At 37.1% G+C, this 16,049-nt stretch overlaps 1 protein-coding gene across 2 annotated transcripts in view; it reads left to right on the top strand.

Moving 5' to 3' along the window:
* Positions 1 to 16,049, top strand: part of EVC (EvC ciliary complex subunit 1) — a 107,384-nt gene that overhangs the window by 28,336 nt on the left and 62,999 nt on the right. For both annotated transcript variants that reach the window (XM_031943804.1, XM_012552338.3), the window contains exons 6-9: positions 94 to 192; positions 3,529 to 3,666; positions 9,971 to 10,129; positions 12,686 to 12,902. In XM_031943804.1, coding sequence (XP_031799664.1) covers positions 94 to 192; positions 3,529 to 3,666; positions 9,971 to 10,129; positions 12,686 to 12,902 — 613 coding nt within the window. The remainder of the gene's footprint in view (positions 1 to 93; positions 193 to 3,528; positions 3,667 to 9,970; positions 10,130 to 12,685; positions 12,903 to 16,049) is intronic.

Here is a 16,049-nt window from a genome sequence, read left to right as displayed (position 1 = left end):
CCTATAATGTTTTCCTTAAAAAAAATCCAGTGACTTTACTATAAAGACAGGTAAAAAACCAGTCTTGCATTATTGTTTTTCTTCTTCTGATAGATGTTTATCCAGATTCTGAAAATGTCCCTAAGTGATAGTCTGCCAAAGAAGAAAGCTGGTGATGATTTGTATCAAAAGATCATTTCAAAACAAGAAATGGTAAGAGTTACATTTTATGGGTCACAAAAACATTTTCATAAGATTCGCATGATTCTCATTTTAGTCAGCAAACATACAGTTGGTGATAACTAAATGTGCTCTCAAAATGAATGTAGATCTTAGATTTTTTAAGTGATCTATTTAAATCATAAAGAACTTTTTGATTATATCCCTTGTAAAATATTAGTGACTGTTAAAAAGATCATCAATAATAGATGATTAATATTAGTTCCAGAATCCAAGTAACTAAGTTCTAAACCTGACTCGGGTACTTCCAAGTCCTTTAAATTTTCTGGACACAGTTTTCTCATTTTAAAGATCAGAGAATTGGGCTGCATAATTTCTCAGGTTCCTTCCAGCTTTAAATATATGATATTTATAATCCTATTCATTCTATAAATATTGTAAACTAGTCCTTTTTCATCATCTCCAGGATATCAGTTGTTATTTTAATCTTAGCTAATGTTTTTATTTTTAAATTTTATGCCTGGACTTGTGAGCAGTCCAATAAGCTAGGTGATATAACAGATACAGCACTGGGCTTGGAATCATGAAGACCTGATTCCAAATAAGACCTTCCTAGCTATAATTCTGGTCATCTTGTTTGGTCTTTCTCAATGTCATTGTCTCAAAAGGGGACATAATATCATCTACCTCATAGGGTTGTTGTGACAATCAAATGAAATATCTATCAAGGATTATGTAAAACTTAAAGTGCTCCATAAATACAGTAATAGATTAGCAGTCCCCTTGTAACAAAGATACTTAAAAAAAATGTCTGGGGGAACTTAGGGGTTAAGTGACTTCTTCAAAGACTTCCAAGTCTTTCTCATTCCTACTTCAACAAACTTTAAAATATTAATTTTTTCTGTAAGTATATGATTTTCTTTGTAAAATATCATTTTAAAACAAGCAACAATTTTAGAAATTTTGCACATTTCCCATTGTTGCTGGTGATGAATTTACCTTCTAAATGATGCTCATAAGGCAGTGGAAAATGATCAGGAGAGGTATCACTGGACAGGGGTGGGAGGAGGAATGGTGCTTTTGAGGGGCTCAAGTCCTCCCACTGACATTTCTGAGCTCTGATCTTAGCCTAAATGCATTTCACCTTTCTCACTGAGAAAGTCTTCGTTCCTAAGGTAGTATACTCAAAGCTTTCACCTAAAACTGTTCTAAAGAAAATGCATTGGAAACTCTGTCAATGGGAATTGCTATTAATCTATATGGACAATTTATGGGAAGGCAAATACAAGAATCTCTCAAGACAACAAGTGCGGAAGGGTTAAAGTGAACATTCATACAAGGGCGTCCCTCACTGAGGAAAATACTGATCCAGCAAAAGGAAGCATCTCAATAAGAGAAAAAAGAAATAATGGTCTATTGGAACTTATCATGCCCTCTTTCTTGATTTCCTATTCATTTTTGATAAATGCCAAACTTGTATCCATGATTTTTATTTTTTAATTAAAGTTTTGGGGAAAGTTCTGTGTGTATGTGTGTGTGTGTGTGTGTGTGTGTGTGTGTGTGTGTGTGTAGATCTTGTTCCCTTAAAAATGTTAACTACAAAAAAGCAACCATCAATTTAAAAGGATTTAGAATCATGAAATTATAACAATATAAACATAACTAAGAGGATGTTACATGAACTAGTTCTAGGCAGTAACAATAATGCCTTTTCCCCCTCCCTGTTTGTTTTCTTTCTTCCCTGAGCCTACATATGGTTGTATCCAGTAGGTGCTCAATAAATAGAATGGTATATGGTAAGTTGTAAGTACCCTGAAGCATATTACCAAGAATGATTCCTATGGAAGAAATGACATTAAATTCATCAATAATGATGTACATGATCAATAAGGAGGTGACCAAGTCATTCCCTGAGTGTGAGGAAGAATGGATGAGTAGCCTGAGTGTGCTCCTCATTTCCATGAAATAATATAAGAAAGGAGTTAAAAATGAAAGAGATGAAGTCCACATAAGTACTAAGTCCACAAAGTACCTCAACTAGGAAGAGGAACAGGCACCTACTGCATTTCAAAGGCTATGCTATGTGATTTTTTAAATATTATTTGAACCTTACAATGAACCTGTGCAGTAGGTGTTATTATCTCTGTTTTACAATTGAAGAAACTGAGGCAAACAGAAGCTAAATGACTTAACTAACATCATACACATAGGAAGATTTGAGATTGGATTTGAACTCAGTTCTTCCTGATTCCTGGTTTAATCCTTTATCTACTGCATTGCCTAGCTGCCTCAACTAGGGAAAAAATAGCCATATGGATCAGGACTTTGGTGGGATTTCATATTAAAGCAAATAGATGGCATTCCCTGACCCAATACTAATATTTTTTAAACTTTTATTAAGGATCCCCCTTCAACATATAAATTTAATTTAGGCATTTCAGAGATACAAAGAATTATAAGACACAATTTCTGTCCTCCTGGGGCTTCCAGTCTAACAGTTGAAAACAGCAAGAGAAGGACAAAGTGGTGTAAGAGGTTTAAGGAAGAACATGTTCTTAACTCAAACATAACTCAAACACTCCTAGTGGCCATAGCCATTGGCTTTTATCTCTGTTTACAGCAGTGAAAAATATTTTTATATTCAATCATAGAATTTCATGTAAATGATCTCTCAGGATCCTCACAACAATACTAGGAAGTAGAAATTATAAATACTTTCATCCCTATTTTCCAGATAAAGAAACTGAGACTTTTCAATATTTAATATATTCTACAAGGCCACACAGTAAATACCCTAGGTCTGGAAACATCTTGTTTAAATTGTCTTAAGAAGGAGGTTCAAATCTCATGTTCCCGTCCCCATTAGACTGAGCTCCCTGAGGGCAGCAACAGCTTTTGGGCTCATTTTGTATACCCAGCACTTAGCCCAGTGCCTGGTACCTTGTAAGCATTTAAGAAATGTTTGTCCATTGTTGCTTATGGGTAGCTCTCTGCTCTTGCGCTCAGTTTTCTTATCTGTAAAAAGAGTAAATTAGGCTTGGTATTGTTCAAGTTCTCTTGCATTTCTAAAGCCTGTGTGACCTTGAGTTTCAAATGAATGCTTCCTTATGTGTACCACGAAGATGACAATGCTTGCATCCATGTCAGAGGATTTTTATGAGAAAAATATTTTGTAAGCCTTAAAATGTCATAGGACCATGAGTTATGATTAAGAAAATCTAAACCTATGGGGCATTTTAATCAAAAATGAACAAATAGCTTTTCTGTTGTAGTGAAGACTATGGGGAAAATATTTGTCCTCTGGTATTTAACATGCTGTTCTTGGAGTAAAGATTTTTTCGTTTAATTTATGATGATTTTTTTTTTCAGAATTTTGAAGATTTAGAAAAACAAATTCAGTCCAAATTATCAAACACAGAGATGATGGGTGCTGATAGTTCTGAATATTCTACACTGGAAGATATTGAAAGAAAAGAGAGAGAATATTCAGAACACATAATACATCATGTAAGTACAAAATTATTTTATTTTCTTTGCAATGCTTATAATATTGGGAAAAAATGCCCCCCCCACTGGGCGATTAAATCAATTAAATAAAAAGGACTGAGCCTGAAAGATTATTAGATACATTCCTTCACTTTAGGGACTTAGTTTTCTGGTTTTTCAGGTAAGTGGTAGAGAAGGTATAATTAAGATTCACAGACAGAAAATTTGTTTAAGTTTCTGTCCTTGGTGAGAATCTCAGAATGTTCTTTTGTAGTTCAAACTAGAGTTTGTTGGAGCTTTCCCTGACAATTCTGCCTCCTCACTTGGATAGAGAAAATTCCATTTGGGAACTTTATCTCCCATAGGCCCTTCTTAAAAGCTATCTTTGATGTGGGGTTGGAAAATGGGCATAAGAGGGACAGTGCTCTAGGGCAAGTTAGGTAGTAGAAAGAGAATTGGAGTCAGAATTTAGAAATTTCTGTTCAAATTCAGTTTGCTACTTATATATTTAATCTGTAACCCATGCCTGGACTGGCAGGATCCTGACCTATAGGATCTTCCAGAGAAAGACTACCAGCCATCACATGGACAGAGAAGGGGAACAAATATTCATAGAGTGCCCTCCTATGATCAGGTATTCTGCCAGGTGCTATTTTGCAATTATTATCTCATTTTATGTTCCCAACAATCCTGATATTCCTCACTTTACAGCTGAGGAAACGGAGGCAAACAGAGGTTAGGTGATCTATGCAGGATTGATAAGGTTAATGGCAGTCAGAGAGTTGTTAAAATCCCCTTATGGTTGGCACAGGTTCTTCATGAAAGAATTCATGAAACCCCATATTATTAATTGGCAAAAATGAAAAGTTTGTTGTTGGATAGGAAGCCAGTTTTGCTAAGAGACTGACTTCTATAGTGCCAAAGTCCTCTTAGGGAAATGGAGGCTGACACTGTGAAGAGAATGCCTTCTCAGTGAGCAGGGTTCTAGCAAGCTGCTTTGGACCTTCTGTGAGAAGTGAGTTTAGAAACTGCCCTTTAAAAGGAATAAATGGATGCTTCAGGTTGAAAAGGAAGCCAAGGTTCCCAGACTTCGATGCTTATCAGTTTTCAGCCCAGATCTCCTATTGGAATTAACAACACTTCAAAGGGGTGCTTTTTGACCAGGATTTCTAATTGAATCAAAGGCTCTGGCATCCCCAAAAGATAACTTATCTGGGTGGATATGCCTTCCTCGGGAGGGGCTGAGACTCTGAAAGGGATCACAGATCAAAAGGAAATACAGTTCAGAGTGATAATCTTAAAGGGGATACAGTTTCAGTAAAGGCAACAGTTTCCCTCCCCCTTCAGAATCACATTGCTTATAAGTATCTGAGTTCAGATTCGAACTTGAGTTTTTCTGACTCCAATCTCAGTATTCTATTCATGTGCCATTCAGTTGTATGCGTGTGTGTGAGAGAGACAGGGAAAGAAAGATAAAGACACACAGACACATACACGCACACACACAGAGACACAGAGAGAGACAGAAAGAAATAGAGAGAGGAAAGAAAAGCTGGAGCAGGAGCAGAAACTTGGGAAGCTTAGCGTAGAGTGTTATCTTCAAATTGGAATCCCAGCTTACACCAAGCAGCTACATGACCTTGGACAAAACACTTCACCACTCTTCACCTCAGTTTCCTTCTTGGAAATAGTCAAAAGTATGACTGAGGTCTGTCCCAACTTGGAAATTCACTATTGAACAATGGTCTGTCTGGGCTCTCACACCATTACTTTGTACGCATAATTTGAAGTAAAGTTGGCAATTACCAATCCATGACTGGTATAATGGGCATAATTGGACTCTTTGCTCCATGAAAATCTTTACAAAGCTAAAAACCTGGCTTCAGTCCTGACACAGTTTGCCATCTATTAGACAGACTTAATAACTGGTATTGAGGGTTCACTTTGTGTTAAATACACTCTTTCCCTCCCTTTAGTTGCTCACCTCCAGGAATCATAAATAGTCATAATCATAGTATAAATGAAGCATCAGATAATGATGATAATTGCAGTTTTCTTAATGAATAGTATATTGGCCTTCCATTTCTGTTTTTCTGTTTTGAAATAGGCTTCAAATAGAATATAGAGTTTGATATATGTGGGCGATTAGTTTTGGGTTCAATGCCTGCTAAGTTAGGACTTTTGTGATTGAAAGAGTTGAAGATCCTTGGTCTGGCTGAAGCGTAAGAGGAGATGTGTACTATTGAACCTTTCCTTTGCTATCAGGATTTAGAACATAGTTATGCAAGAGTGAGATAACTGCCACTTGACTTTAAATGAATCAGCGATGCAAAATAATAAATAAAAAAGCTACAGTGATGAATGGAACTCAACTGTCCAGGGCCAAGAAAGCAGGATGGGCAGCCCATGGTATGGAAGACTGCACTCAGTTCTGGTGGGAGATTCAGAACAATGACAACCTAGAAGATGCCCATGGGATAAATGGAGACTGATGCCATGGCAACCAAGCCTTGGGTGAAGGAATGGAAAATGGTCAGTCAGAAGTTTTAGGGAGTCAGGGGAAGATTACATGGTCATTGCCATCCAAAAACTAAATGGATATTGGGTAACAAGGATTTAGATCTACTTTGATCCAGAACTACTTCCAGTAAGGGATAAGAAGAAAATTTTGGTTCAGTGGAAGAGTTAGCCATCTGTAAGAGTGATCTAACAAAGTAATTGCTGCCTTGAGAATTAGCACTGCTAGATTTGAACCATTGACCCACTGAATAAAAGCTATACTCAATGTAGCACATTCTAGAGTGGTCAAAATATTTAGCCTATTCCTAAAACTTCATTTAGCTTACGTTTATACAGCAACTTCTAGTTCTCTGATATCCTTGTGCCTTTGTCCTTTGCGGCTGACTTGTTGTTCCATTGTGTGCAACTCTTGGCGATCATGCTTGGGGTTTTCTTAGTTCAGTCTTCCTAGAGTGGTTTGCTGTTTCCTTCTCTAGTTCATTTTATAAATGAGGAAACTGGGGCATACAGGGTTAAGTGACTTGCCTAAAATGACACAGCTAGAAAGTTTCTGAAGCCATTTTTGAACTCAAGAAGAAGATTCTTTCTGACTCCAGGTCCATAGCTCTGTCCATTATGCCACCTAATCAGCCCCATCATTTCCTGGAGCATTTTAAAAGCCCAGTCCTTCATAATTTTCCTCTAAAATTGATCTTTCATAGGTCATGAGTAAACTCATTTCTAATTAAAAGGAATGCTTGGCAAGCAGAATATTTTGTAGTTGAACTCCTCAGCTCTGTTCCCCCCAAAATAAATAAAGTGATCTTTTCTAATCTGTCACAATGCCTTGGATTTGACCAAGGAATGACATAGTATTGTACTAATAATTTAGCTTTTGGTTCTCTTCTTCATTCCTTCTTTATAATTTACATATGTGTTAATCACCAAATATTTTATCAAATGATCTAACATTTTTGTAATAAATTATATCACACATTTTTGTAGCCCTTTGAAGTTTCCACAATGCACTGTTAAAAGCTACCTTTGAGGTCGATAATAAATAATTCTTATCATCATTTTATGGAAAAAAGCTTAGACTGGAAGAAGTTAAGAGGCTGGGATTACATGGCTCATAAGAGCAGAAGCTGGCAATCAGACCCAAATCTCTAGACCCCAAATCTTCTCTTCTTTTCCACCTTCTTATACTTTCATTTTGGAGACCAGACTGAAGGATTTCATCATAAAACTGTGATTGCTACCAAATTAACCTGAAATTAGCCAGCTTCTTAGACTGCTTTTTTTTTGCATCTTCTCAGCAATCTTCTTATGTCCTTAGTCATTTGATAATATCAACCCAAACCAGTGAAGTGTAAAAAATGTTGTCGTACTAATTACCATCTATGTTTTCAAAAAAAGATGAATCATCAAATCCATGATACATGCTGGAGAGGATGTGGGAAAAGTGGGACACCAATAAATTATTAGTAGAGTTGTAAAGTAATTCACCCATTCTGGAGAGCAATATGGAATTATGTCCAAACGGCTATGCAGACCCTTTGATCCAACAGTGTCTCCCCTGGACCTGTATCCCAAAGAGGAGGGAAAGGGGCCCACATGTGCAAAAATGTTTATCTGAGACCTTTTTGTAATGACAAGGAACTGGAAACTGAGAGGACCCCCAGCATTTGGAGAATGGCTGCATAAGTTATAGTATATGAAAGTGATGGAATATTATTGTTCTATAAGAAACGATCAGCAGAGTGATTTTAGGATGGCCTGAAGACACTTAGATGAACTGATGCTGAGGGAAGTGAGCAGTGCCAGGAGTAAGATTATAGGATAATTAATTGTGATAGACTTGGCTCTTTTCAATAATGAGGTGATTCAGGCCAATTCTGATAGACTTGTGATGGAGAGAGCCATCTGCATCCAGAGAAAGGACTATGGGAGCTTAATGTGGATCAAACCATAGTATTTTGACCGTTTTTGTTGTTATTCTTTGCTTGTTTGATTTTTTTCCTCTCATTTTTTCCCTTTCTGCTCTGATTTTTCTTGTGCAATATAATAAATAAGGAAATGTTTAGAAGAATTGTACAAATTTAAACTTTATTGTATTATTTGCTGTCTAGGAGATGTGGGAGGTAGAGAAGAAGGGAGAAAAATATGGAACACAAAGTTTTTCAAGGTTGAATATATTTGGATGTATTTTGAAAAATAAAAATCTATTATTTAAAAAAGAAAAATCATTTCAAGTGTTATTCCAGAGATTTTCCTGGCGAATTCTGGTTGTTCTTAACTCAAAAAAAATTTTATCAAGTGCATATTGTTTTCCACAGCAGAAGTTTTTGACCGAATGTCTGTGAAATTATTTTTTAAAATATTTTAAAAACTGCATTTCAATAGAGAACAAGTGATCCAGGCATCGCCACCAAATCTCCACTACCATTTACAGGACAGGCAAGCAAGCCTCCCCAAAGCATCAGGGTGCTCTGAAGGGGATAGAACAGTTATTCTATGAAGCAACATCTGTGGAGATTCACCCTAGAAATCGCCCCTATTGGAAGACTCAGAAAATAAAGTTCTTGTCACCACATGTTCCTTGGCACAATCATATGGCTCAGATAAACTGAGATGTTTTTATCAATGGAAGTGACTTCAAGAAGAAGCATTTCCATCTGCTTTGCTGCTTCCCCCAAGGATCATAGGACCTTTTTATCTGACTTGTTTCCATTTATGTGGTTGTCCCCTTCAGAATAAAAGTTCCCTGAGGATTAGTAGTGTTCTTGATACTTACCCTTAATCTAGTGACTCATACATTGGAATTCCTTTAAAATTAGTTTTTCATTGATTCCTTCATTTTATGCAATTAGTCTCCCTTGTGTTTCTAGGTATTTTATGCAGTTAAAACAATCATTCTGAGAAGGAATCAGATTGCCTAATGCTACACTGTTTCTGTTTCATTAATGGGTCTTATTTGCTTAATATCTCATCTGTCTGTCTCCCCCTGTATTCAGGGTCCAGACCTAACCTGAGGAGATCTAGTCTTGGTTTGTTGGGCAATTGCCATGCATTGCTCCACAAACCAAATGTACTCAGAACATCAAGCCTTTGTTTCTTTAGTCATTTCCTCTTTTATCCACCACATACTAAAAGTATGAACACAAATAATCCTGACTCTAAATATAAGATAATTGGAAGATAGAACCCAATTTATATTATATATATTATTATAGTTCAACATCGAATAGGACATTAGACTTCATATTGCCAAACCTCACTTTATAGATGAAGAAACTGGAGACCCATATAGTTTGTGGATCTTCCACACAAGTAGCAAGTGAGAGGGGTGGGATTTCGACCAATGAAAGATATCCTGACTGCAATCCACTGTAATTTCTCTCAGTTTCAAATCCGAGGCACAAACTGGGAACAGTAAATAAATATAAAATACTTTGTCAGCTGTAATGCAGAAGTTAATGAAATAGTTCCTGTGAACTTTGAGCCGCTAGCTGATCTGTACCTGTTCCTTTCAGATCAGTATGTTTCCTTAAGCTCTCAATTAATTTGAATACTTAAATTGTGTTTACTGTAATCCTTCATATCCTTATCTTAAGCCTCTTCATCTTCTGAAAAGATGCTTTAAAACTGAATGATAGCGTAGTAGAAAGCGGGGGGGGGGGGGGGGGAGAAGGGTAGCGTGGAATTCTGTACAAAATGAAGCAAATTAATCAGCAGGTTGTATTGTACAATATAGAATGTTTGAAAATTCTTCAAAGATATCTGCTACACCCAATCATCACTTGGCTATGCCATCTTCATTTCACAGATGGAAGCCTTCTGGAACCAAATGGAAAAAACCCAGTTCTTTCTCCTAGACCAATTGAAATGTATGAGTGCCAAAGTCGGGCAGATCATGCAGAATCTGACTGAAGGAAGGATTACAGCAGAGGAGTTATTAAGTACCTCTCAGGACTTGCAGACCCTGGTAAGTAGAAAGAGCTCAGAGGAGAAGGGAGGCCTCAGGTGACCAGAGACGTGCTCCCATCCATCTGATGGCGTTGTGTTCCCTCAGGAGGACATCTGAGTACTGTGGCTGAGTGACTTGAGGTATGATAATGTAAAGGAATATTCTTAGATGAAGAAGAAATGGCAGGCGTGAGTTATTCAGGAAAATGGGGAAATTTATGTGAGCTGAAGAAGACAGAAAATGCTGTCTGTGTGTGCTTTCCACAATGCAGGAGCCCTATAACAATAGAAATGGGGGGGGGGAAACACCCAAAGTAAGCAAAATCCTTAATGATTATAAAAATGGCTATTCATTCCAGAGTACAAGAACCATGTCTGCAGAGAGGCAGAAGTCTAATCACATAGAATATTATGTAACTTGTCAGATGAGGTTGCTCTTATTGATTGTTTCTGCTTTGCTGTGTGAGATTTTACTTATTTATTTTTATTTGTGAAGATCAAATAAGACATTTATTTTAATAGTTTCCCTCAATAATATGTAAAAACAATTTTACCATTCATTTTTAAAAATTGAGTTCAATTTTTTTTTCCTTCCTCCCCCCATCCCTGTGAGAGATTTTAAAATGGATTCCTCATATATAGAACCTTTCCAAGCACAGGGTTTCCATGGCCTTGAGAGGCAGAGATGTTGGCAGGTGCCATTCACAACGGGAGAAGCTAACGATCGCATTAGTCCTCTGTGCCAATATATCTACAAAGAGTTGGAGGGATAGGTTGTTGGAAAATTGCAAAGATCTTTTCATGACCTCAACTTTCTCCTAGAAACAAAAGATCATCTTTGATGACAAAATACTACTGGTGTTTCTGTATGACAAGGAAATGTATGAATATCATTTAAAAGGCAGAAAGAATCATCATGGGTGTGAGCAAGCTAAAACCTAGTACCAAGGAAGAATAACAAAAAAGAATAAAAGATAGTATCAGAAAAACATAGAATGATAGGAAGAAAAGATGGGCTGATTATGTGGCAATGCTGAGGGATGATGAAGAGGTGAATTTTTCAATAATATCTAAGAGATACCAGGAAAAAGGGAGGATGCTCTCCAGTACCTTGTATGGGTCCCTTGGGTGAGATTATTTTCATAAAGCCAACTTTTAATTTTGTTTATTACTTCAATAGTTTTCTTGCTTTCACTTTTACTATTCCTTCCTTGGAAGGAATGTAGTCCAAATTTCTCATTTTACAAACTGGGAAACTGAAATCTTGAGAGATAGTGGGATTTACCCAAGTCACAAGAGTAGTTAATGGCAGCGCCAGGATTTGAATGTGCATTCCATGGCTCCAAATCCATTGTTCTTTCCGCTGTCTCTGTAATGAGTCACTGCGTTGATCAGCAATATGAAATGTTTCATATTTGAAATTTTCATGCCAGTTCTTTTGGTTCTTCTTACTTGATTTAGAATCATTTCCTTGAAGTCTTTCCAAGCTTCTCTGAATTCTTCATATTTATCCTTTCATAAAATTCAGTAATATTCAATTACATTCATATACTCCTATTCTTTCAGCAGCTCCCTTCCTTCTTTGCCCATCTACTTTCTTTCTAGCTCTTTGCTACTTCCAAAAACCTTCTATAAATATTTTGCACATATTGAATTTGCATCACCTTCCTTCCCTCACAATGAGTATTGGTCACCTCAGGCTGCCTCTCCTACCTCTGTGCCTTGGTGCATTCTGTTCCCTCAGCCTGGAATGCTTTTTCCTATTTGGCTACTGAATTCATGGCCACTTTTTTGAGACCACCAAAATACGCCCCCTCTATGAAGTGCACACTGCCCTGAGGGTCTGTAGGAGACAGTAGTAGTGTAGATCAAGCAGCAGTCGAGGAGTTGGAATCTTAGCTAGGCCAGATTCACACAGACAGAGCAGACTGCTTCAGATACTTGGTTGTGGTTTCTCCCCGAGTCCTGCCAAGGTCTAGAATTCTATAACCCTACAATGTCCCTTTTAGACTTCACAGAATACTTTTCCTTGCACCATAGTATTGTCCTGTAACGTATTATTATATGTTATGATTTCCGTGGGGTTAAAAGCCATGTTTTAACTAAACTTCATATCCCACCCTACAGATAGTAAGTACTGTGCTCTGCACACTGCAGGATGATTGCTATAAATTGTAATGATTGCTTTAAGCATTTCTGATATATACAGACTAGCTGCTAATAAAGTGTAAAATAGTCATCAGTAACTTACACATCCCTAATACTTTAAAGTTTGCAAAAATGCTTTAATATAACATATCAATTCATCCTATGCTATGCCTATTTTACAGATAAAAAAAATTGAAGATGAGAAGTCTTGTAGCTAGTAAAATTTTGAATTGGGACTTGAACTCGGATCTTCTCAACTCCCAATTCCAACCATGATTTTGTCAAGTTATCCCTCAAAGTTATCTCATAAACAATTTTGTTCAATTTCATGGGAGATATGTTATTATATATATATGCATATATATATTTGCTTATTCATTCATTAATTTACTTTTGTATTTGTTTTTATCTATCTACCTATTTCTAGGACCTTCAAGAGAGAACAGTTGGTTTGGAATATATGGCCAAAATGATCAACTCCTTAAAATTACAAATTCAGGAAGAGACCAAGTGTTGGTTGATGGTGATTTCCCGAGCACTGGAGTCATTAACCATTGCAGGAAAACTCTCTGTAAGACAGAAGGAAGAGCTGCTAACACAATTGCACAAAGCTTTCTGGGAAGAAGTAGAGCACTATAATAGTGGTAGGTGGCTCAGATTTGTCTGGTCTCTGAAACAGTGATTATTTTGTTCTGATAAAAAATATGAACATAATTTGAATATTGGTAATATATTTTCAAACTGAGAAGAAAGAAAGTTATTTCTATGTTGGCATGGTAAATCCACTAATTGGTGTTAATACCACCAATTAGTGCTGTTAGAGGACAAAGGTGATCATGGTCATCTCAATAATGGGAAAAACCAAACCAACCCTACTTAAAACACCGATTTCTTGGTAGCATCTTGCTGTGTTCAGGGACTGCCATTATCTGTTACTTGGATTCCAAAATCCTGTCTGTCATTTTAAGTCCTAATTTAAACTACTATCATCACATCTATTATTTGAATTTCTCATTTGGAGAAATTTCTTCATGCAAGGGCTAGACCAGTTTTTTAAAATCATGTGCAGCTTTCACTTTTTAAAAATTAATAATACACTTGCTTTATTCAGAGTGGGAGAGGGATAGAATTCATTATAATATAAGACAGATTATTTTGCTGGAACCATATGTTCTGGTCCCGATCCAGGGGTTTTTAAGCCTGATTTTGCCATCCTATAAGCTATGGTCCATTACATCTGGGTAAAGGTGTCACAGCAAAATTAATTTTAGTTCATTTCAATTTAAAATACCACCATCTCATGCAATAGATTTTTTTTATTAAATGAATTATTTTGCCATTCAGATAAAACTTCTAAACATGTATTTTGTTTGCATCTCTTTGCTTGTATGAAATACAAAAATTTCTTTAAATACATGTGTTATTTTCTAAAGGTCAATTCTCAATCAGGTAAGGAACAACTCTCCTAATCCATGTACCTCCCCATGCAACCCCACTCCTTTTTAATCACAATTATGTCTGTATTGGCTTTAATTATCATTTTATACCATTAAATTACTAGCATGCCCTTGACTAGAAAACAAACTTCTATGCTTATACAACACAAGGCCATGCATAGCATACATAGGTTTTTATTTTTCTATTTAAGGGGATGGTCTTTTCCTGCCTCACTGAAGTAAAAGGCTGACCCTGCATTCTTAAAGGATCTGCCAGTAGAACATAGTGTGTAGCAGGTTTTACTAAGTAATAAAGACTGGACCCAAATTGGGGAGGGGAACGGGTTGGAGAGAGAGACAGAGAGATTACTAATGGAAGCAATAGCAGTTCTTAATGTTATCTAGAGTGGAGTTGAAAGCTGAGTCAATGGAAGATTGACACCAAAAAAATCAGATCCTTCAACTTTTTTCCCTTCTTCCCTTCCTTCCCTCCTCCCTGCCATCTCTGAGATGGCAGACAATTTGATATTGGTTATATATGTATTATCGTGTAAACCATATTTCCACATTAATCAAATTGTATAAAGAGAAATAGAAGAAAAGGAAAAAAATATGAAAGCAATAAGGCAAAAACTGTATGCTGCAATCTGCCTTCAGTCTCCATATTTCTCTGGCTGTGGATGGCGTTTTCCATCCCCGGTCTATGGGAATTGTCTTGGATCACTGTATTGCTGAGAAAAGCTAATCTATCATTGGGCATTATCACAGAATCTTGCCATTACTGTGTACAATGTTTGCCTGGTTCTGCTCACTTCCCTCAGCCCCAGTTTATGTTAAGTCTTTCCAGGTTTTTCTGAAATTTGCCTGCTCATCATTTCTTAGCATAGAATAGTATAACATTACATTCATATAGCACAGCTTGTCCAGCCATTCTCAACTGATGGACATCCCTTTAATTTCCAATTTTTTGCCACTACAAAAAACTAAACCAAAACCAAAACAAAACAATAAATTGGTACAAACATTGTTTATATGCAGAGGTCTCCTCCATCTCTGCGCTTTTAAAAAATTATTTCAGATACAGATCTCCAAGTGCTGTTGCTGGGTCAAAGAGTATGGACAGTTTGGTTATCCTTTGGACAGAGCTCCAAATTGGAAAGCTGAGTCTTTTAATATATATCTTTCAGTTGAAAAGAAGTATCTCCCCCCCCCCCCCCGGTATCATCATGTCTCTTTGTGATTGTCACTTTATTTGTTCTCTCACTGAGATCTTGATCATGGACCACTCTCACGTTTTATACGGGGCCATTTAGGTTAAAAGCACAGCCTCTACAGTAGGTTTGCACGAGCAAATTAAGCCGATCAAAGGAATCTGTCAACTTGCTACTGCCGCCATTGTGCAGCAATCCCTGTGTGTGAATTGCTTAGTCTTTAATCTTGTTTATTCCCAGCAAGAAGCAAATTGTTTGTCACTTTAATGAATCCTGCCTCAGCTGAAATATGGCACGTCAAGGGGAGCAGCTGCAAGGCAGAGGGGCTCCCACCTTCCTTCTCCCCTCTTTTTAGTCCTTCTTTTCCTTGAATCTTTTCTGCTTTTCCCTGTCTCTTCTCTTATTCTTTCTCATTCCTCCTAAATGCACACCCAAGTCCACAATGGGGCTTATTGGCTTTAATGGACTAAGATACTGTCCCTAGCATCTTTGGGCAGAAAGAACCCCGCTCTTTGAGGTGGGTGACCTAGATCCTGAGCCAGCCCCTTCCTGGCCAGTGTTTTTGGTTGTATGCCATGTCGGGATGTGACAAGGGAATGGTAAAACTGTTTGTACAAATTGCAAGGGTTAGTGTCTCAAAGACCAACTAAGATCATATGTGTGAAAGTCTTATCCAAATATTAAGATTAAACTTAAGTTCAATGAATATAATTGATGCTTGCTTTTATCATTAATAAGAACAGATCAGACAATTTAGAGTTGGATTCAGATCAGCTTCTCCAACATTTTTACTTTCCAGAGGAGGCAGCTGAGCCCCCAAAAGGGAAAGTGATTTGTCCAAGGTCATGTAACAGTGACCAAGATTGAACCAAGAATCCTGGGACTTCCAATCCTTCCCCTATTTCTCTGCTAATGATTTACATTTCTCTAGCACTTTAGGGCTTACTAAACCCTTTGTTCCCGGTAATTTGTGGTAGTGTGACCTACCAGGATGAATCCTTGGATCAGCCATTTACTTTTTCTCCATTGGGCCTCAGTTTCATTCTCTTGCAATGAGACCACTCAACTAGGGTCTCTTCCAACATAAACCCTAGTGAAACCAATAAGTAATCAGTCCTGGTATAGCTTTTTCCATTTTACAGAT

This window comes from Sarcophilus harrisii, chromosome 6 (assembly GCF_902635505.1).
Source record: "Sarcophilus harrisii chromosome 6, mSarHar1.11, whole genome shotgun sequence".
NCBI lineage: Eukaryota > Metazoa > Chordata > Mammalia > Dasyuromorphia > Dasyuridae > Sarcophilus > Sarcophilus harrisii.
The sequence above is the reverse complement of the archived record's forward strand: the minus strand, read 5'-3'. Positions and strand labels throughout refer to the sequence as shown.